Genomic DNA, 23,898 nt, shown 5'->3' on the forward strand with positions numbered 1-23,898 from the left:
CAGTGCCGCTTGGGAAGAGGAGGGGCTGATAATAGCGATGATGATGGTGATGATGATGCTGCGTCCTGGGCGGAGTTTTGGCGGACTGTCCGGGGGTGGGTGTGCGGTATGTGCGTGTGTTAGTGTCAGAGATCCTTCAGCATGGCACCGAATGAGCGCAGGGCAGATTAGGATGTGTGATCAGTGAGTAATACCCTGTCAGTGATGTAATCTATAAGGGGTAATGAAGTTTTGTGCCAAGCGGATTACGAGGAATTTAATAAAAGAATGTGTAATGAGATGTAAGAGCATTCTGAAAGAACCAAGAGCACCTACTAGCAGGCTGCGCACCTCCAAAACCCCCCAACTGCTTCGCTGAGTCCGCCGTGAGCGCTCATGGACACACATGACACACACTCGCCTGTCACTTTATTAGGTACACCTGTTCAATTGCTTGTTAACACAAATAGCTAATCAGCCAATCACATGGCCGCAACTCAATGCATTGAGGCATGTAGAGGTGGCCAAGACAACTTGCTGAAGTGCAGACCGAGCATCAGAATGGGGAAGAAAGGGGATTTAAGGGACTTTGAACGTGGCGTGGTTGTTGGTGCCAGACGGGCTGGTCTGAGTATTTCAGAAACTGCTGATCTGCTGGGATTTTCACGCACAACCATCTCTAGGGTTTACAGAGAACGGTACGAAAAAGAGGAAATATCCAGTGAGCGGTCAGTTGTGTGGACAAAAATGCCTTGTTGATGTGAGAGGTCAGAGGAGAATGGGCAGACTGGTTCCAGATGATAGAAAGGCAACAGGAACTCAAATAACCAACCAGAATCTCTGAGGAATGTTTCCAACACCTTGTTGTCCCTCAGCCAACCCAAACACTGGACTTTGCACCCAAAGCAAAAACTCCTGTTCTTAAGATTTATTAATCAGTTATTACCAGTGATTACAAGCGAAGTAATAAATGTAGGCCCACATACAGACCCTTAGGGTTTACATGGTTAACATGGACAGAAATGACCAAGGTACACACAGTGCTTTGAATCGTGTAAACCGACATGGAGATCCACACAAATTAAAAACCCTGCATAAACACAGTTACTGTCTTTCAGTTTACTTACCTTTAACAATTGGGTTGCATTGTTTCACATCTATGAAGCTAATATAAGCAAAAGGCAGTTCTCAGATCTACTGTATATAGTCTAACTGGGCAGTTGTGGGCTGGAGTTTAGGGAACTGGCCCTGTGACTGGAAGGTTGCTGGTTTGATCCCCAGTGCCGACAGTCCTTGACTGAGGTGTCCTTGAGCAAGACACCTAACCCCAATTGCTCCCCAGGTGCTGTGGATAGGGCTGCCCACTGCTCTGGGCAAGTGTGCTCACTGCCCTCTAGTGTGTGTGTTTTCACTAGTGTGTATGTGATGTTTCATTTCATGGATGGGTTAAATGCGGAGGTGGAATTTCACCGTTTGTGGGATTAAAAAAGTATCACTTAACTTAAACTTGCTATACTGTGAGTAGTATAGAAACACAGGCTGCGTTGAGCATGCACAGGACTAAATCATTACTGATCGTTTGGCCAATCTCTCTGCTTTCCAGACAACACTCGACCTCGCTGCAGACAGAATCTCACATATTACATGCATTACATGTCAAATAGAAAGTCATTTACATTCAGCCATTAGCTGCACAACCTCCTGTCTAATATGCAGCACTATTGGCATGCATAGGAGGAGATAAAAGGACAGTAGAATAGTAGATGAACTTTTAAGCACTATCAACACGTAAAGACCGTAGCTTTCTGATGTATGCAGTGCACTAGGGAGTCACTTGAGATTCAGCCATAGCATTTAGGAGTTTCTAAAAACATGGCGTCCTCTATGTAATAAAATGCATAGTATGATAGCCATATAGGCTCTAGACCACTATGTAACGTGTCAGATCTGAGAGGGCAGTACTGTGGCTGTGCAGTTTGACCCTTTGGCCACAAGTTGGCCAAACAGGAGCTATTGTTCACCGCTGACAGACGTGCTAATGCATTAGATTAACCATCAGCATAACTATGAAGAGAAATCAACCAATCACATTTTTATTTCCAGTAGGTAGAACCAAATTTGAGAGAAAGAAAGACAGCACTCTAGGCCTCCAGGTATGCCTCAGTTTTGAGCAAGTTTGGATATTTATGGCCAGGATTGAAGGCCTCATAGTCACAATGGAAATAATCATCGAATTTCAGGATCAATCCTGATCAGCACCAAATCATCACAGCAGTGTTCCGACGTCTAGTGTAAATCCCTATCACTGCAGCAAAGGGGGGACAAACTGTCTATCAGTACCCTTTATTTCAAAAGAAATGTTAGATGAGCAGGTGTCTACAAACATCTGGACATACTACAGTATATTGTTGAACCAAAGTGACATCCCTGCCCATGTTGAACTGTTAAATTATGGCTAATTAGTCCCAGATGCTGGGAGGTTGTTTTTGACACATTGACTCATGGTCTGCAGATTCTTTGGCTGTATCTCTATATGGATGACGCGAATGCACTCAAGTGGCCTGAAGATGCTACAAGGCCTGTTAGAGGGAATTCCTCACTTTATTGGAATGCCTTGAGCCTCTTGAGATTTATTCAGGATTCTTTGTGCTGTTTTCACAATTTCATAACTTTTATATATGCTAATCAACATTTTCAACATTTATCCTCTCTTATCAGAAGTAGAATAATTCTAATTCTATAAACATGTCTAATTTTTCTGTACCAGGCCATCCATAGTATCACACATATACATATGTATATATATATATATATATATATATACATACACACACACACACACACACACCGATCAGGCATAACATTATGTCCTTGTTTCTACACTCATTGTCCTTTTTATCAGCTCCACTTACTGTATAGCTGCACTTTGTAGTTCTACAGTTACAGACTGTAGTTCATCTGTTTCTCTGATACTCTGTTACCCCCTTTTACCCTGTTCTTCAGTGGACAGGACCCCCATGGACCTTAAAGAGCAGGTACTATTTGGGTGGTGGATCGTTCTCAGCACTGCAGCACAGGTGGTGTGTTAGTATGTGTTGTGCTGGTACAAGCAGATGACGATAGCTCATCTGTTGCGGTACAGACTGTGTTGGTCATCCTCTAGTCCTTCCTCAGTGGTCACAGAACGCTGCCCACAGGGTGCTGTTAGCTGGATATTTTTGGTTGGTGGACTATTCTCAGTCCAGCAACAACACTAATGTGTGTTTAAAAACCCCAGCAGCACTGCTGTGTCTCATCCACTCAGACCAGCACAACACACACTAACCCACCGTCAACCACATCATTGTTACTGCAGTGCTGAGAATGATCCACCATCCAAATAGTACCTGCTCTGTGAAGGTCCATGGGTGTCCTTAGTTTAGGATTTGTGTTGTTAGTTTAGGTTATGTGTACACGTTTGTGTTATTAGTGATAGGTTGTGGATTTTGTGTTGGGGATTAGTCATTGTCAGGATGAGCAATTTTTCTAGTGGTGACCTCTTCCATGGTTTTGGTGTTCTGTGTGTGTCTCTCTTGCTGTATATTCAATAAAGCACTTCTTGTAGCAGGTTATGGACAGTCCTGTGTCTTATTTTTTGCCGATGTCTCTATCTTGTGATCTCAAGTCAGAAAGGTTAGGATTTAGGTTTTCAACTCCCAAAAATCTCTATTTCTCCGTTCTGTTTTCTTTCAAATTTGACCAATGACCAAGTCAAGGAATAAAAATACATCCATATGTTCAATGGTATCAAGACAACTCTTCTAATTAGAGAATTCAGCTACTACCAGGGAAGGCGCAGGTTTTCAACTGCACACAGGCAGCTTGTAGAATCTCCATAAAAAGCTCTGCTGATAGAACAGAAGGTATAAGGCCACAACGTTGGTCTGTGGACCAGTGAAACTGTGTTCCATGGAGTGGTGAAGCTCCATGAAATACATTTGGGATGAGCTGGAGTGCCGTTTGTAATCCAGAACTGATCATTCAACATCAGTACCTGATCTTGCTAATGTTTTTGTGTCTGAATGCAGTCAAATTCTCACAGCAATGTTCTAAAATAGTATGTAAGGTCTTACAAGAAGAGTAGAGGCTGTTACTGCAGCAAAGGAGGATGAACTCCTCATTAATAGCCTTGATTTCAGAAGGTAAATTGGGTGACTAAAATGTGTGTATATAAAGTGTGCATGTTATATATTTTTGTATGATTTCATATAAATATAGTCTTAAAGGAAAAACTGTCTGAAATGACTTTGTCCATTTTAAGTGACTCAGGCATGTTTACATTTCGGACTATGTATCATGAACGTTATCACTGTCCAGTAATCGTGCTTACAGGAAACTACTGCATAAACACAGTGAGAGCAGTTGGGGGCGTTTTAGCAGGACACTACTTCAAGACTGCCGTCATTCTCTGGATCAGTCAACAACCAGAGTGACCAACATCATCACTGGATTGTTTTTCCTATTCGTCACAAACACAAGTGATCAAATACATTTTTTAGCTGTGGTAATGTGAGAAATGCTAAACTGGTTTGTGTTGTGTATCTAGACGATGGGCTTATGCAAGAATAATTTGTTTGTAATTATCCACGCACCTACTGGGAAATTCAAAGTGGTCAACCAAGTGGTCCAATGTTATAAGCATGCAGACTCATAGAACTAACATTTGGCCATAATCACCTATCATCATCAACCAACGTTAATGATCCATGTTTTACAATAGGTCTAAATTACTTTTTCAGAAAGGCTCTAAACTTGTGGGGCAGGGAAAATCAGGAAGCCTTGTTTTCCTAAGTAAGACTGTGTTGTAGAGTCAAAGGGCAATCTCATCTAATCTAGATTTGTATTATCAATCATTCCAGTCCAATTCCAGTTTAATCATAAATCATACATTTATGTTTCTGCCTAGAAATGAACAGACAATCAATACTTCACTTCTAGTGAAGATCAACAGTGATAAATGAACACATTTAACATCCTTATTGCTGGAATGCTGGTCACGGACCGGACCTCTGGGGTTTGGCAATAATACAGCAGAAACATCCTTTTACAGAAAAAAAAGCTGCAAAGGAAACTCGATCTCCAGCATGAAAGGTCAGTTTTAGTTTTCTGTATATCTGTCCACACAGGGCGCAACACGGTGGCGCAGTGGTGTGGTGGGTAGCGCTGTCGCCTCACAGCGAGAAGTTTCCTCTCACAGTCCAAAGACATGCAGTCAGACCAGTTGGACATGCTACATTGCCCCCCAGGTGTGAGTGTGTGTGTGATTGTGTATGTCTGTCTGTCTGTCTGCCCTGCGATGGACTTGTGACCTGTCCAGGGTGTATCCTGCCTTCAGCCCGATGACTGCTGGAATAGGCTCCAGCACCCTGCAGGAAAAGCGGCTTAGAAAGTGTGCGTGTGTCCACATAGGGTGGTACCACAGGATACACGCACTAGTTTATTACATTAGGAAATGAACACATGGGCACACCAGTGTGTGCTGAGTGATGGAGAAAAGAGGCAAAAAGGAGGTCGAGCAAGCGTTCAGTAGTTAGCAGGTAGAGCAACACGTTCACATTTCAGTGCTTTTTCCTGCTCTTATCTCATATTATTGCACAAAAACTGAAAAAAAAAGAAAAACAGTGATAGAACTAAAAATTCTAATAATAAAAAACTGAAGTAATAATAAAAAACTAAATTACTGAAATATAAAACGAATAATAAAAAACGAAAGGCTATATTTAATACGTTGAGTGTTTGGCTTTGTAATGGTATCGTAAATTAACCCAGCTTCTTGGTGTAATTCAGTACTTCGCACCCTTTGAGGCGCAGCTGTCACTGTAATAATCACTTTGTTTTTGTCTTTTTCATTTCTTAATTTGCATTAGTGTTCATGGAACAGTTAAAAAGGAACACGTATGAAGTGATGTAAGAACTGTAGTTTTTCTGCAAAGCTGGGTTTGCATGGTTGTTGGAGGAGCCTGTCCAATACCGTATACCAGGTGATCCAGGTTGGTTTTGTATGTGTGGTAGTTTTTAATTGTAGATAACCAGCTGTAGAATGAGAATTTACAAAATAACATAAATTATTTACAAAATAACTAATATATTAATTTCATAAGGCTAAAATGTGGTTGTTTTGCCTAGTAAGCACTGTGAATATAAGTGCAGCAGATGGTCACATGGCTAAATATTGTTGGTTTCCTAGAGTAACCACAGTGCATTTAGGGCAAACACACAATCACATGGAGAGATGGTGAAAGACATTGTGCCTATAGAGGTGTTTCACAGAGCTGATTTGATTTATATTGTATGTCATATTGCGTCACGGAAAAACAAAAAAGAGCGCCGAGGAGGTGGTAAGACTGTTGCTAGAGCCCATTCCATCAGATTCTTCTTGTAGTGAGAGTGAGAGCAGTGAAAAGGATTATCGGGGAGATCAGGGCAGTTACAGAGTCCAGGGAAATAAAAACGACAAAGGTAACGAGAGTGACCAGGGCAGTGACCCAGTTGTAAACGCATACATTCTGTAAAGCAATCAGCTTCCAAATGACAAGATGACGTTGAGGGATGTCCATTGTCAAGTTACATTGTCTATTATATTGTTATATTGTCTTTTATGTTTTTGCTAGATTTTATTTTTAAATTTTAAATTCAGTCTTTATTCTTTTTGCTTTTTTTTTTTTAATAATCTAACTGTTGTACCTTCCTGTGGAGCACTTTGTGAACGTGTTATTTGCGCTGTGTGAATAAAATGTATTACTCTTATTAGTGGGAGGAGTATTAGTAATAGTTAGCCAATCACAGACTTACTATTCACAGCCTAACCAATCAGGTTGCCTTTTACGTGTGGTCTAAAGGTTAACAACCATTTGACACTGTGTTTGCACACTGTGAAATTAGACCTCTGCATTTAACCCATCCCTGCAGTGAAACACCCACATACGTGCACACTAGTGAACACACACACACACACACACACACACACACACTAGGCAGTGAGCACACTTGCCCAGAGCAGCGGGCAGCCCTATCCACGGTGCCCGGGGAGCAATTGGGGGTTAGGTGTCTTGCTCAAGGGCACTTCAGTCATGGACTGTCAGCCAAGGGGATCGAACCAGTAACATTCAGGTCACAGTGCTGGTTCCCTAACCTCCAGCCCACGTCTGCCCCCTATAGGCAGAAGCATGTCCCCTAAACCACCGACCACCTCCCCTACATACACCTCCTCCGTGTTACTGAAGGCTCACGGAGGCCGCTCTATTCGCTGTGAACACTCTGGCTGGGAGTTCTGCAGAACAGCGTCCATTAAAGCTGCGGTAGGTTTCGTTTTTTATCCCACTCGTTTTCTGACGAATTCCGCCTCCTGCGCCAGGACTGCCTAGAAGTGCTAGGATTGGCTAGACGGCCCAGGAGAGGCGGGGCTTGTCGGAATACGGGTGGGTAAAAAAGTTTCTCAAGATTTACGGGAAGTGACTTTTTCACTTTTCACTGTTTCAGGAAGTAGAGCGAGTCTTTGGGCGAAGAGTTGTCATGTTTCTGTGTTGAACCTTATCACTTTTTCCTCAGGGTTATGCTGAGAAAAGAGAAAATAAGAAACACTGGAGAGGGTAAAACTGTCTCATTCTGATCCTAACGAGTAAAAACCTCCAGTTCCAGTGAAGGGAAGCGATTCAGGTGGTAACGTTTAAGGTAAAGTGTCCACTTTACTGCTTTGTCCGTGTTTCAGAAAGTGAGTTAACATCAACTGTCAAACGGTATTTCACTATAAACGCAGAAATCAATAATGACTCTATTGATGTCGTAATTTTTTTTATCGCTATTTGCATATCAGGTCTTCCTGGTTAGAGAAGCCTGACTGTAAAAAAAAAAAACAAAGCAAAACAAAGAAAAAACTGCCACTGTGAAGCTAAAACATCCCCAGGTGTCCTGAACCATGGTGATGATGCCCAAGCTCTCTGCTTTCATGCTTTCAGCATTAATAGAAAATATAATAGACTGATTCATAGACCAGTTCACAGACTGATTCATTGACCAGTTCAAGAACATTCAGGTGAGGTCCTGTGGATTCAGCTTCACTTTCACTTAGTTTTCAGTCTCCCGTGTTCTCTTCATAAGTCTCAAACAAAGTCCCTAAACGGAAATGGAAGCTTACTCTGCTAGATGACAGAACAACACAGCAAACTTTAAAGCTTTAGAGTTCAGCGTAGAGATTTAAGGACGGTGGTGTTGCCTTCAGTGTTTGAAACACTTTGCAAGGCCTGATTATATAATCAGTTTGCTTTACTGAAGAAGTTGTGCTTTGGATGTGTGTTATTAAAGTCAGTAATAAATGTGTTACATCAGGAAAGAGGCAAAGTGAAATACATCAGTTAATGTAAAATTCTATTCATATGAAGTGTCACATTCGCAATTAGTGACACTGCATTATGTTTCTGTCCACTTCCCTTCAGGACTCTGGTGAGTTCTGGACCTGAAGGTGAGGGGTCAGTATGAGCCGAGCTCTCCCAATGCAGCCCCAGAACTGTGGCCCCTGGGAACTGAAGGAAAGACTCGGAACTGGAGGATTTGGCAACGTTACTCGATGGCAGAACAAGGTATAAAACACTGGCTTTCTTTCACACAGAGAAAGATACAGATGCTTTGGTATATGGTATATGGTATATGGTATAGTGGTATATGGTATATGGTAGAATGTTGGAGATGGAGTTGCCGGGTAGAAGGAGAAGAGGTAGACCTCAGAGAAGGTTTATGGATGTAGTGAAGGTGGACATGGAAATGGTTGGTGTGAAAGTAGAGGAGGCAATGGATAGGGCAAGATGGAGGCAGATGATCCGCTGTGGCGACCCCTGAAGGGAGCAGCCGAAAGAAGAAGAAGAAGAAGAAGAAGAGGTATATGGTATATGGTATAGTGGTATATGGTATATGGTATAGTGGTATATGGTATAGTGGTATATGGTATATGGTGTAGTGGTATATGGTATTGAGTAAACTGTGATTGTTTAGCTTATAATTGGTGAGTCTGTGATTGGTTTGCCTGTAATTAGATATCATGTGATTAGTTAGTCTGTGATTGTTTGCCTGTAATTAGTTAGTCTGTGGTCAGTCTGTGATTGGTTAGTCTGTGATGGTTTGCCTGCAATTAGTTAGTCTGTGGTTAGTCTGTGATTGTTTGCCTGTAATTAGTCTGTGGTTAGTCTGTGGTTGTTTACCTGTAATTAGTTAGTCTGTGGTTAGTCTGTGATTGTTCACTTGTAATTAGTTAGTCTGTGTTTCTTTGCCTGTAATTAGTTAATCTGTGGTTAGTCTGTGATTGTTTGCCTGTAATTAGTTAGTATGTGGTTAATCTGTGATTGTTTAGCTGTAATTAGTTAGTCTGTGGTTAGTCTATGATTGTTTAGCTGTAATTAGTTAGTCTGTGGTTAGTCTGTGATTGTTCACCTGTAATTAGTTAGTCTGTGGTTAGTCTGTGATTGTTTAGCTGTAATTAGTTAGTCTGTGGTTAGTCTGTGATTGGTTAGTCTGTGATTGTTTAGCTATAATTAGTTAGTCTGTGGTTAGTCTGTGATTGCTTAGTCTGTGATTGTTTAGCTGTAATTAGTTAGTCTGTGCTTAGTCTGTGATTGTTTAGCTGTAATTAGTTAGTCTGTGGTTAGTCTGTGATTGGTTAGTCTGTGATTGTTTAGCTGTAATTAGTTAGTCTGTGGTTAGTCTGTGATTGGGTAGTCTGTGATTGTTTAGCTGTAATTAGTTAATCTGTGGTTAGTCTGTGATTGGGTAGTCTGTGATTGTTTAGCTGTAATTAGTTAGTCTGTGGTTAGTCTGTGATTGGGTAGTCTGATTGTTTGCCTGTGGTTAGTCTGTGATTGTTTGCCTGTAATTAGTTAGCCTCTGGTTAGTCTGCGATTGTTTGTTTGTAAATAGTTAGTCTGTGGTTAGTCTGTGATTGTTTAGCTGTAATTAGTCTGTGGTTAGTTTGTGATTGGTTAGTCTGTGATTGTTTGCCTGTAATTAGTTAGTCTGTGGTTAGTCTGTGATTGGTTAGACTGTGATTGTTTGCCTGTAATTAGTTAGTTGGTGGTTGTTTAGTCTGTGATTGTTTACCTGTAATTAGTTAGTCTGTGGTTAGTCTGTGATTGTTTAGCTGTAATTAGTTAGTCTGTGGTTAGTTTGTGATTGGTTAGACTGTGATTGTTTACCTGTAATTAGTTAGTCTGTGGTTAGTCTGTGATTGTTTAGCTGTAATTAGTCTGTGGTTAGTTTGTGATTGGTTAGTCTGTGATTGTTTACCTGTAAATAGTTAGTCTGTGGTTAGTCCGTGATTGGTTAGTCTGTGATTGTTTCTTTGATTTGTTAGCCTATGATAAATTAGTCTGTGATTGTTTGCCTGTAATTTGTTAGTCTGTGATTGGTTAGTCTGTGATTGGTTAGTCTATGATTGCCCACAAACTGTAGGACCTCATGTAATAACATAGGCACTACATGTAAATGCTTACAGTAGCCTGTGATTGTTTAGCATGCGCTTTACTTGCCTGTGATTGCTTAGTCTATGATTGCTTATAGCTTGTGACTGGTTAGCTTTTTCAACTCTCCTAGCAATATTATGCATTCCCTAATATAGCACTAAGTGCTAGCAGCTGTGTTTGTGGGGTTGGCCTATGTATATTTCAAAAGAGGTGTAATGTTTCTAAATGTATGTTATTTTGTCCCAGCAAATCAATTATCAATTATTCCAATGCAACGAATTAGGCAGGAAAAGACAGACTTTGCTGTCGGATAGATGTTAGATGGATGGATGGATGGATTGATGGATGGATGGATGGATGGATGGATGGATGGATGGATAGATAGATAGATAGATAGATAGATAGATAGATAGATAGATAGATAGATAGATAGATAGATGTTTTATTAAATGAGACAGCAAAGTTATAGGAGTACCAAAAAGTTTTATCATTTAGCAGATTTGAATATCTTCTCTATTTATTCTGAATAGAGAAATGTCCACCTTTGTGTATGACTTCCGCAGTTGTGAAGCAGTTGCCTGGTCTACTAGTCATCTGCTCAACCTTTAATTAAAGTTTTTAGCCTTATTTATTGTAAATGGAGCAGCCTGCTGAGTCAGTCCCATCCCCACCCTTCTGTATCATTGAGTTTATATCAATCTGTATCAAAATCCTTCTATATCAAAAAAGATTCAAAAAGAGACACTTCAGATTCCCACTATTGATTCTTCACAGCACACCTTCCTTAACAATAAGCTGCCTAAGGCAGGAAATATGAGACCTGCTTCTTCATTTAATTTGCCAAGAGTATCCTATATGAGCATCCTCTTTTGAGTGACCTCATAACAAGTCATTGCCTTCCTTAGTCTGACAGCTGCGCACACACACACACACACACACAAACACACACACACGCAGAGACACACACACACACACGCACAGACACACACACACTGACACACACATACACATACCCACACACACAAACATATACACACACCCACACACATATAAACACACACACACGCATTCAACTATTATACTACCAATAGTGCCCCATTCTAAGGGGAAGGTCTAGAACAGAGCTTTTGCTGATCTTTTCATACAAAAACATCCATGATGATGAACCATTAAAAGCAATTATTTGACACATAACTTGATGTTGTCATAGCCAAACTTTGTCCAAAATGGTATTTTGAGAATGAAAAAAGTTCTTAACTTCAAATGAGGTTTTATTGCAAGTACTTCTGAATCATTTCTGTTGTTTCCCTGCATTTGCAAGGTTTTGTTTGACAGTAATGATATGCAGAAAAATGTAACTGAAACAATGCATCAAAATTTAAAACGTTAAAATTGACCTCAGAGTTGAAAATCCTTTCAAACCAGAAAATACATGCATCATTATGACCCTATTGCACATCTATGTAAGCTGTGTACTTGGTGCACAACATATTAACATTAATATACAGTGGTAACAAAAGTTTTAGGTAAAGTAAAATGAAAAAGCTATTTGGCTGGGCAGTGTAAATGTTTATATACTCAGAAAAAAACTAATGTTTGTAATAAAAACATTAATATGAATATAATAAGTAGTCTTTTTGTGTATTTTAATCTGTTTATTTATCCGCTTCAAATCTCTCGTCATACCAGTCTGGTATTATTTGTAGTTGTCATCCAATACCTGGTTTGGATAGTGCTTTTTTCCAATTAATCAACTGAGCTGCTCATGAAATTTAACAAATCTATGTGATGTCTGGGAGATATCTAGGGTTGTATTTTTATTTGCATCTATTGTAGTGATACATATTTTTTTTGCTGGCAAAAAACACATATTTACAAGAGAATACTTTTGAACAATGTGCTTATTCGTCGCTGGCCGCTTTATTAGGTACACCTGCTCAATTGCTTGTTAACACAAATAACTTGCTTGTTAACACAAATGGGGAAGAAAGGGGATTTAAGTGGCTTTGAACGTGGCGTGGTTGTTGGTGCCAGACGGGCTGGTCTGAGTATTTCAGAAACTGCTGATCTACTGGGATTATCACACACAACCATCTCTAGGGTTTACAGAAAACGGTCCGAAAAAGAGGAAATATCCAGTGAGCGGTCAGTTGTGTGGACGAAAATGCCTTGTTGATGTGAGAGGTCAGAGGAGAATGGGCAGACTGGTTCCAGACGATAGAAAGGCAACAGGAGCTCAAATAACCAGCCAGAATCTCTGAGGAACGTTTCCAACACCTTGTTGAAAGTGTGCCACGAAGAACTAAGACAGTTCTGAAGGCAGAAGGGGGTCCAGCCTTTTACTAGTACCTAATAAAGTGGCCAGTGAGTGTACACATGTATAAAATAATGTATCGTATAGAGACACGACCCTATAATTACATTCCTAATGTACAACATGGTGAGTTCCAAAAATCATGTTAGCTATCCCTGCCATTTCTGTAATGTGTTTTTGTAAACACGTTCCCATGTGGCGTCCAACATGTGCAGTTTGGTGACCATATTGCTAAAGGCACATCCACAGCACAATGAGCAGCACTATGAGAGCTAGACATATCTCCTTAGCAGCACAGGATGTATAAAGAATCAAACACTCAGTGGCACACTCACTCTCCGGACTGTCACAGAGTAATGATGTCATGTCCGTTCAAAGTGTAGTATGGCCGTAATTTGGGGTGTTGGCCAAGAACATTGCAGGCAATACCAGCGAAAGGAAATTTCTAAGTGCTTTAGTATCAAATCACCACTGAGTTACCTAATACATTGTAAACTGAAGTCCTGTCACTCAAAGCACTGACCTCACTGAGCCTTAGATTTGGCGTCATTGTGACTGTATCAGTGCTCACCCTCTCTCGTACACTGTTACACACCATGTATTATTCCAACTTATTTGGCACTATGACCAGGTTTCTCAACTTGCCGCCATCTCCTTCCGTTCCACGGGAAACCGTGTGTGGGAAATGACATGGAAAAGGTACTGAATAAAGGTGTTAACAGTTGTTCTGAAGTTCACTAAATAGGGCACCCATTTGATTTCCTTTTGATATTTCTCTTAATTTGTTGATTTCAGCATGAGAAAAGCTAACACTATTGCCAAGTTCCTTTAAGACTTGTTTTAAGGCCACACACAATGTAGTAGGATATAATACAATTTACCCTGACGCACACAATACATTTTTCTCGTGACGTAGCCATATTTTCATTCTAACCCCTTAAAAGTGGCGAAGTTGAGCCAATGGGCCCAAAGTTTCATTAGACACTTCTATAACCTAAGAATAGCTCAACCAGATTGCATTGAAGTCCTTGTAGTTTCTGAATAATAAGCCTTAGTATGTACATTCACTGGCCACCTTATTAGGTACACCTTGCTAGTAAAAGGTTGGACCCCCTTTTGCCTTCAGAACTGCCTTAATTCTTCGTGGCAGACCTTCAACAAGGTGTTGGAAACGTTCCTCAGAGATTTTGGTTGGTTATTTGAGTTCCTGTTGCCAGCTAGGAAACATTATGTCCCAAAGACACCTAGCCTGTTTCAGTGTAGCAACCATGAGCAGAAAGAAAAAATGTCATTTTGAATATATCTGGAAGAAACAGTTGAAGACTGTAGTTTTCCTGTTGTTTTTTTTTTTTCTTCAGTGTTGAACTCTTTATTTCTTTATCATGGTCATTATTACAACTAACCTAGCTTGCTATAGCTGTGCTAGGTACTATCGCAGTTCAGTGAAGTTCCCATAGCCTGCAAAAACACAGCAGTGCAATGATTACATGTTAAAGCTAAATAATCATTGTTCTGCTTGTCTCAGAATTGGTTTAAGACTGAAAGGGTATGTGCATTGTGCCATGTAAACCTTACCGAGGTGGCGGTGGGCACCATAAATTGGTGATAATAAATGGAAGACATTGGCATTTGCTTTTATTTTATTTTATTTTTTATCATTTGTGCCCGATTTTCTCCCCAATTTAGTCGTTTCCAATTCCACCCGCTAGTTTGGACCCCCCCAATCACACGATACTACCAATGCTAGGAGGGTGAAGGTAGCACAGGCTTTCTCCAAGACCTGTGAAACCAGCCACCGCTTCTTTACTGCTACTCACGCTGCGTCACGGACAGCCGAACGCGCTCGGAGGAAAGCACCAACCGCCAGATGTGTTACGTCAGCTAACAGATGCCTGCGCTGACCAGCATCGCGTTGAGTGATGGGGGGAGAAGGGGGGCCGTTCTATCCAACCAGTTGTGCTCTCTTGGACTCCTGGCTACGGACAGCTGCAGCATCACCAGGGATCAAAGTCGCAACCTCCTGATGACACGGCCAACACTTAAATGGTTGCGCCACTTGGGAGCCCTGCTTTTATTTGTTTAAGGTAGAAAATGGCACAGACATGCCTTGGGGGTGAACCTGTATTAAAATTGCACAAGACCAATACAAATTTTTTAACATTTCTTTGATGCCAGAAATCTGGCCTGAATTTTGAGTGAGAGGCCCCTGACCTCCCTGGCCCACCCTTAGCTATTCCCCTCATATTCTTCAGACACATTGTACCATAAGTATGTAGAATAAGTTAGTTCTGAGGTATGATGTTAGTTGTTTTACCCCTTACACCAGAGGTGCCCAAACGCTCTGTCTAAAAAGCTTGTGGTAGGCCAGGGGCCAAGAAGACAAAATAGCTAGATAGCTTGTTAGCCTTATGCTTTTGCAAATCATCAGTACAAATGGAAAAATATGGAGGATGTGTACTTCCTAAATGTCGATGAAAGCTGTATTCATGAAGTAAAAGATGGCATCCTTAAACATGAAGTAAATTGTTTGGTCTTCAAATTCCCTGAAAAGATAATCTTTAAATCAGTGGTCCCCAGTTCAGTGGTCCATTTCTGTCATTAACTCTAGCTACATACACTAAGTAGCTAATACTCAGTGCCGCTGCTGGACTGAGAATAGTCCACCAACCAAAAATATCCACCCAACAACGTCCTGTGGGCAGCATCCTGTGGTCAGCATCCTGTGGGCAGCGTCCTGTGACCACTAATGAAGCACTAGAAGGTGACCAACATAAACTGTACAAGGTGGACCAGCAAGGTAGAATAGTGTGGACAGCGAGTGGACATAGTGTTGAAAACTCCATCAGCACTGCTGTGTCTAATCCACTTCTCCCAGCGCAACATGCAACACACACTCACATGCCACCACCACGCCAACGTTGCTGCAGTGCTGAGAATGATCCACCCGACAAATAATACTATGTGTTGAGTTGTGGCGTTAAGGGTCATAGGGTTTGAAAACATTACATCCCAAAAGAAAAATAAGAAGTTATTTAAAAAATGTTTGTTCTCTCATTGGGGTGAGGGAGTTGGACCAACCTTCTGGTAAGCCAAATCAAACATTCTTGTGGACCAGCTATGGCCTGTGGACAACACTTTGGGCAGCTCTGCCTTAATCCCAAAGGGCCTCTATATGGGCACTTCAATTCTTTACCCTCCCAACTACATAACTTACATATTAACTTCACAATAGTTACTGAATAATTTTAATTTTTTATATATATATATATATATATATATATATATATATATATATATATGCTGTACATACATACTCACCGGCCACTTTATTAGGTACAACTGCCAGTAAAAGGTTGGACCCCCTTTTGCCTTCAGAACGTAATTCTTCATGGCACACTTTCAACAAGGTGTTGGAAACGTTCCTCAGAGATTTTGGTTGGTTATTTGAGTTCCTGTTGCCTTTCTATGATCTGGAACCAGTCTGCCCATTCTCCTCTGACCTCTCACATCAACAAGGCATTTTCATCCACACAACTGACCGCTCACTGGATATTTGTTCTTTTTCTGGCCGTTCTCTGGAAACCCTAGAGATGGTTGTGCGTGAAAATCCCAGTAGATCAGCAGTTTCTGAAATACTCAGACCAGCCCGTCTGGCACCAAGAACCACGCTACGTTCCAAGGTGTACCTAATAAAGTGGCCGTGTGTGTGTGTGTGTGTGTGTGTGTGTGTGTGTGTGTGTGTGTGTGTGTGTGTGTGTGTGTGTATATATATATATATATATATATATATATATAATTATATGTATATAATTGTTATTCATAGTAATAAAAGTTTTAAGATTTACAACTAAATAATAAACCCTTAATCTAAAGGCTTAGCACAGAAAATGCAACAAATGGGGGCTGAAAGGTCCTAAAGTGAATAAAAATAGCTGGACTGTTGAAAACGAGTAGGCAGATTTTCAGTCCACAGCAACTTGTGTATAGAATAAATGAAATTTATGATACCTGGTAACATGCCCACTCGTAAATGTGTTTTCTGAGTCGCTAATGGATGTGGCTTAAGTCTTTTAGGTCAAGGCCTCTAAAACAGCTGTAACAGTAATACTTACTTACATAACTGTGCGCTTATTATTACTCTGCTGAGACACTTTCCTCGGCTATAAACCTTTTATATGGCGCTTGTATTTTCTAACAAATATCTCTTTCCATTTCTCTTTGCCCCCATTTGTGTGTGCAGGACACCAGCGAACAAATTGCTGTTAAGCAGTGCCGTCAAGAACTGAGTTCCAAGAATAAGGAGCGATGGTGTTTGGAGATCCAGATCATGAAGAGGTCAGAACTGTTGTCTGCTCTTCCTGAAGTCAGCCTGTTCCTCAATCCCCAGACATAACCAATGTGGTTACCCTTCAGACACAACAGTGTGCTGAAATGACATGCCATTATATCGCCTTTTAAATACACTCATCACTAGTCTTACAACAGCGCATCAAGTCGGTGATAATATCTCGCATTTCCTATTAATTTTGCAAACTTTTCACTCATTCCATCAAGACATGCTGTTCCTGCGTAGTAAGTCAAGACTTCAAATGTCCATTTTGTGGGGAGATTTCTCAGGGCTTGTTTTGCCACTGCATAAACATGGAGTGAATGAATGCCTGTGGAAGAAAATGTGATAATATGGCGTGCAGACATTTGGTGTCATGGTCAGTGTTGCTCTATTTCCATACCTCGCCCACTTAATTCCAAAATCCTCAAATCCTTTCGGTGTTTACTACAGTTATACAAATTCCACTGAGCCTAAGCTAAATCGTCCATTGTTATTTGGCTATTTATACATGTTTTGGGAGCGGAGGCTGAGGGGAAAAAACAAAGAGGAGCAGATTTATAACATAGTAAAAACTGCCGCAACAAATCTTGGTTGGAAAACACCCCCACTATCTCCTTCGTTCCGTCACAGCTTCGTCTGGCAATTGCAGATTTCAAAGCAAGTGTATTTCTGCACAAGTTCTAGGCGTGTAACCGCATGGCTTTGTGTCTGTCGCTAGCCAATCTATCCCCTGCCTGATTTGCACCACACATGTGCGCTATGCACCACTGTCACTGACTTACATTTTACAACGCTCCCCTGTCTGTACCCCACATGAACGCATCTTTTTGTGACATCGTATTAGCAGAGTAGCTTGGGATGTTCAATACTGATACTACTAAAAAGTACTCAGTCTGTTTCCTAGTTTAATACTACACTCACTAGCCACTTTATTAGGTGCATCTTGCTAGTAAAAGGTTGGACCCCCTTTTGCCTTCAGAACTGCCTTAATTCTTCGTGGCAGACTTTCAACAAGGTGTTGGAAACGTTCCTCAGAGATTTTGGTTGGTTATTTGAGTTCCTGCTGCCTTTCTATCATCTGGAACCAGTCTGCCCATTCTCCTCTGACCTCTCACATCAACAAGGCATTTTTGTCCACACAACTGACCACCTCTACATCCCTAAATGCACTGAGTTGCAGCCATGTGATTAGCTATTTGTGTTAACAAGCAATTGAACAGGTGTGTCTAATAAAGTGGCCGGTGAGTGTGTATCTCAGTCATTGCTTATTGAAACAAGCCTAAAAATCAGTCAGAACTACAGATTCTGAACAATTCTAGAATAGATATTGTATTACAAATTGAACAGGAAAGTAGGCGTTCAATCTTGCTTTGCAGAAAGGAAGAACCCTCAATTCTTGCCTCTATTTCATAATTTCTTGGCATAAATATAAGCAAGAAAATGTCAAAACCCGCCAGAAGCAGTCAGCAAAACAGATCCTTAATCCCTCATATGTATTATTATTGTTGTTGTTAATAATAATAATAATCGTTATACAGCACTTTTCATGCTGGTGGCAGCTCAAAGTGCTTTACAAACAGATAATAAAGCTTGACAGCAATACAAAAAATAATTCAAACTAAGTTATAATCATACAAGAAAATGACACAGATCAGATTAAAAAGATAAATACGGAGATGTAGATTTTTAATTAAACACTTTACACACAACTTTTTTAAAGACATTTTTAATATGTTCATAAAAAGTGTCACTGGCTTTGACTGTCTAATAAAACATGGAATTAAGTTCCACAGTTTAGAAGTTTAATAACCGAAAGAGGCCTTTTCTCATTTTCTGTATTGGAGAAGGCCAGTGTATGCAGATCTAAGGTCACATGTTGGAACATAAACAGACAGATATTTATTAATTTAAGTGGCTGCTTTAAGGTCATTTAGAGCCTTAACTTGGAGCCGAATTTTAAAAGCTATCCTGAAGGATACAGCAAGTACAGTTCTTTCAAAATGGGAGTGATTTCGTTTTTTGGGGATTTAGTTGTAGAACTTTTGTGACATCTACTGAGAAATATCTAACACTCAACTGGTAAGCTTGTCTGAAGAGGCTTGATTATCAGAAGGAATGGAAATGTATAAATCTGGGTCATCAGCATAGCTACGAAAATGTATATTGTGTCTCCTAATGACGTCACCTAGAGGTAGCATCTACAAAGAGAAAAGCAACGGCCCTAAAACGGAACCTTGTGGTACTCCACAAGAATTTTTTTTCTTTGACTAAAACTTCTCATATAACTTGTTTGATATTAGATAAACATTTCATTGTTTTGTTTGAAAATAAGTTGTGAATATGATGAAAAATGATGAGATATGGGGTTGACACTTATCATCAATCTGTGTCAGTACTCATCAGCTGCATAGACAGATCAACTTTGAATGAGTATCGAAAAGTAATTAAGCATGTAATTACATAATTACTTTTGAAAGTATAGCAAAGGAAAGCAATACTTGTCAAATTCTGAGGGCTAATTGAGGTTACAAAAAAGCTTTTGTTCCCTTTGATATAAGGCTGTTTTTAATTTAATTTTACGACATATGTCAGTTCTTTTGAAACCTTATTATGAAGAAAACTGATAAAGTAGGCCTTCATTCAAATACCTTGTTCTTTTACAAGTATTTCTGGAATTTTGTGTTGTGCAGTAAAGCGAGGAGGAGAATACCAGTATAATACCAGTAATGTGTTAATTTATCCCACATGGAAGTTCGTATAGGTAAGCTAAATGAACGCATGAAACTCACTAGCACATTTCCAGCATTGTTAGAAAAAGCAGTGATGTAAATAACATTATTTTGTTATTAATAGGCCAAATATTGCATATTTAAATAGCGTCAAATAAATGACTAATGCATAATTTTGCTTCATGTTGTAGAAGCAATAACATATAGCGTGAATGACCATACCTGCTTCACTTAATTGAACATATTTTAATATAATATTATATAATATACTTTAATTTAATATAAAATTACAGTACACATTGGCGAAAATAATAATAATAAATTGGCCACTTGTTTATTTTAGCTTACAGTTTAATACAAAACCGAAATAACAAATGTCTGTGAAGGCTCAGCAGTGAAGTTCACAAAAAAGTGATCATATATTTATAATAATGGGTATTAAAGGGCACAATTTTCAAAAAACTGAATTTCTCTCACTTTGGTGAAACAAAAATAAAAACATTCCTTTCACTTCCTAATCTGTATGTGGAAACTAAGCTGCAAAAACAGCTTGTTTTGAATTCACTGTTTTTGTGATGTCACAAAAAGCTGCACATTTTTCGTACATTTACCTGTTATGCTTTCAGGGGCGTAACCCTGAAGTTATAAGGAGTGTTGCACCCTGTACTGCTTTTTGAATGAGGCACAGGACAGGGCAACCCTTCAGAACTGAGGTTATTTACATATATCTGCCTTAAAGGCACAGTAACAAAAACAGCCTGGGGTTCATATAAAAATGAATAATTACATTAATAATTAAAATGTAAGAAACACGTCACTTTAATTTTACTGTGAATATGCATTCATGCGTGCACATGCATGTTCTATTTTTACTGCTGTAATACAGCAAAATGGGCCATTAGAACTGCATTACTGCAGAATTAAGTGGGTGTTAAAACGTGTGTGTATGTGGTGAAGGGACAGATGTTGGGTAAGGGGTGTTAGTTGTTATTTAGGTCAAAATTTATAGCTGTCTGCCCCCAGACTTGGTTTAAGCCACAGACCTAAAGCACACACCCACTCTCAGAACATAACACATAGAGCCAAACCACCAAACACACACAGAGACTCACACAGTACTTTGAGTCCAGCCAGAGTTATTCCACACAAACACACACACTGACATAAGCATTTTCTTAACTGCATAACCAAAGTGACCAGTTAATCCAAAAAAAGCTTAGCCACTCAGCAAAACGCACCTGAGCTGAGACACTGAGTTTTCCAAAACAGATCAGGAATCCTTTTAGAAAAATTGATTTACATTCCAGCTGTTATTAAAATACTAGTGCTTCCCAGTGATCTTTCCACGACCTCGAATAAGTTTATGTAAACATCAGCATCTATTTTCTTTAATCGTAATAGTTCAAATGAAGAAATGACCAATCATAAGAGCATGTTACAGACAGCATGGAGCCATGATGTGACGCATGTAGACCCCTCAGAGATAGTACAGTGTTAGACTAGTAGTAATAGCACAGCTCTGCGTCAGTGGTTTTCCTAAGGGAGTCATTTCTTGATAACCTCAAACTGGGCACTCTTGTGCATGATTTCACAAATGCTGTTAAAATATGCAACCTGTAATAAAAAAGATGTGTTACCATGGTGAAACCAGCCATTATCAGGAGCTTCAGACATAGCCAGGCCAAAGAGGTCAGATTATTTTGCAGTGTAAGTGAATGATGTAGTACCTGTTGACATGTTGAGCATGCAGGACGGTGAGACTTTAAAGGCCAATGCATGTGAAATGCTAGATAAACGTTCACAGTGGTGATGATAGGAAACAGATGTCCAACACTTCTAAAAGCTGCCTTTCAGGAAGGTATTAGATTAAATGGTTACGTATATGCTGCCTGGTGCCCGAGACATTGTTTTAAGATACTGTAGTTTTGCAGTAAAGTCTTGGCCTAGGGCTGAGCGATAATTCATTTTTATATTGAAATCACAATTTGAGACAGCGCAGTTTTCTAATCGAGTTAAAAAAGCAAACTGTAACCCAGCAATGCAGAGCTAATGATTTGGCAGCTTGGCACGCTCCATTTGGTGTAGTGTAGTGGGTAACACCTCTGCCTTCTACACTGTAGACTGGGGTTCAATCCCCATCTGGGTAAACACCTTACACTATACCAATAAGAGTCCTTAGGCTAGACTCCTAACACTGCCTTTGCCTTTCTGGGTAAAAACTTTTAAATTGTAAGTTGCATTGGAAAAGAGTCTCTGCCAAATGATGTAATTGTACATTTCTGTGTTAAAATCTTAAGTTTGAAAAAATGGATGTGTAGGTCTTCAGGGCAAAAAAAATCTTGGGAACATATTACAAGAACATCCCAACTACGAAATCTTATCTGTTAAGTCACCATGACAACCTCAGTTAGGATTCAGTTAGAATAGCAGTTGTTAAATAATCTTATCCTAACTAAAGAGAGGAAAATAGTATCCATCCATCTATCCATCCATCCATCCATTCATCCATCCATTCATCCATCCATTCATCCATCATGTTAAACAGACCAAACTTGGCTTAGTTTGTAATAAAACAAGTAGTTAGTAAGTGTTCTTTAAGTTCTTGCTAGTAAAAGGTTGGACCCCCTTTTGCCTTCAGAACTGCCTTAATTCTTCGTGGCAGACTTTCAACAAGGTGTTGGAAACGTTCCTCAGAGATTCTGGTTGGTTATTTGAGCTCCTGTTGCCTTTCTATCATCTGGAACCAGTCTGTCCATTCTCCTCTGACTTCTCACATCAACAAGGCATTTTCGTCCACACAACTGACCACTCACTGGATATTTCCTCTTTTTCGGACCGTTCTCTGTAAACCCTAGAGATGGTTGTGCGTGAAAATCCCAGTAGATCAGCAGTTTCTGAAATACTCAGACCAGCCCGTCTGGCACCAACAACCACGCCACGTTCAAAGTCACTTAAATCCCCTTTCTTCTCCATTCTGATGCTCGGTCTGCACTTCAGCAAGTTGTCTTGACCACCTCTACATGCCTAAATGCAGTGAGTTGCAGCCATGTGATTGGCTGATTAGCTATTTGTGTTAACAAGCAATTGAGCAATTGAACCTAATAAAGTGGCTGGTGAGTGTACACCATATACTGAGAAAAGCGTGTTGTGACAATTTATCATGATAATGATAAAATATTGTAATTGTTGCTTAGTAACAGACATAACAATTGATTATCGACCTTAATAAGGTAGTTTAGGATTTCCTAACTTAAGAAACTGTAACATAAAATTCTTTAAAGATGTGCTTCTGCAATTGTGAAAAATATTCCGATCTTAACTTTGGACAAAAGTCACCAAGTTTCTGTAACATAGCCACTGGAGCTTCATTTATGAAAAATCCTGCATTTGAATTGCATCACCAATTTTGGTCACAAACGTTGCAATTAATATTATCCATAAATCGTTCATCCCTCACTAAATAGATTTTTTACAGTCTGTTCATGATGGAGAGATACAAGCAGGACATGTAAGGCAAATACTGTAGTACCTGAAGAAAACATTTTTTTAGATATCTACCATTTTATGATCGAAAAATGACATAAAGACTCTGAAGACTTGTAGGATTGTGTGTGTTTATTTTGGATGGTAAATAAAATGGCTGGGATTTTTTTGAGGCGGAGAAACCACAACCCCTGGTACCTGTCACCACCACTGGAAGGAAAATCAGAGTGACGTTACGTTTATGATCTAACCACTCTGAATGCCTTTGTTTACATCTCAACCGTTCAGTTATGCAATTTTGAACATTTTTTGAAAAATTCCCCTTGAAAAGCAAAAGAAAAAAGAATAGACGATGTTCATTAGTTGACGCCCAACGTTTGTTATTCCAGCAATCATTTCAGAGGTGTTCCCTTGGTCAAATCATATGGGCCTTTTATTTTTACAAATGAGAACTCTGGTAGAACTTGTTTTTGCTGTCTTTTTTCCATTACAGGCTGGTCTGGAATTTATTTGCTTCTGTTTGCCTTTGTCATATGTGTTTTACTGGATGTTATTCTAGGGCGGGGACAGCTAGTGGGT

At 39.8% G+C, this 23,898-nt stretch overlaps 1 protein-coding gene across 1 annotated transcript in view; it reads left to right on the top strand.

Annotated features, from left to right (window-relative positions):
- Positions 1–7,488: 7,488 nt before the first annotated feature.
- The window catches only part of ikbkb (inhibitor of nuclear factor kappa B kinase subunit beta), a 38,634-nt gene continuing 22,224 nt past the window's right edge, over positions 7,489–23,898 (top strand). Inside the window, exons 1-3 of the mRNA XM_017702846.2 lie at positions 7,489–7,689; positions 8,451–8,594; positions 17,018–17,112. Of these exons, the coding sequence (XP_017558335.1) occupies positions 8,490–8,594; positions 17,018–17,112 (200 nt within the window). The 5' untranslated portion in view covers positions 7,489–7,689; positions 8,451–8,489. The remainder of the gene's footprint in view (positions 7,690–8,450; positions 8,595–17,017; positions 17,113–23,898) is intronic.

The sequence above is a fragment of the Pygocentrus nattereri genome, chromosome 28 (genome assembly GCF_015220715.1).
Source record: "Pygocentrus nattereri isolate fPygNat1 chromosome 28, fPygNat1.pri, whole genome shotgun sequence".
Taxonomy (NCBI): Eukaryota; Metazoa; Chordata; class Actinopteri; order Characiformes; family Serrasalmidae; genus Pygocentrus; species Pygocentrus nattereri.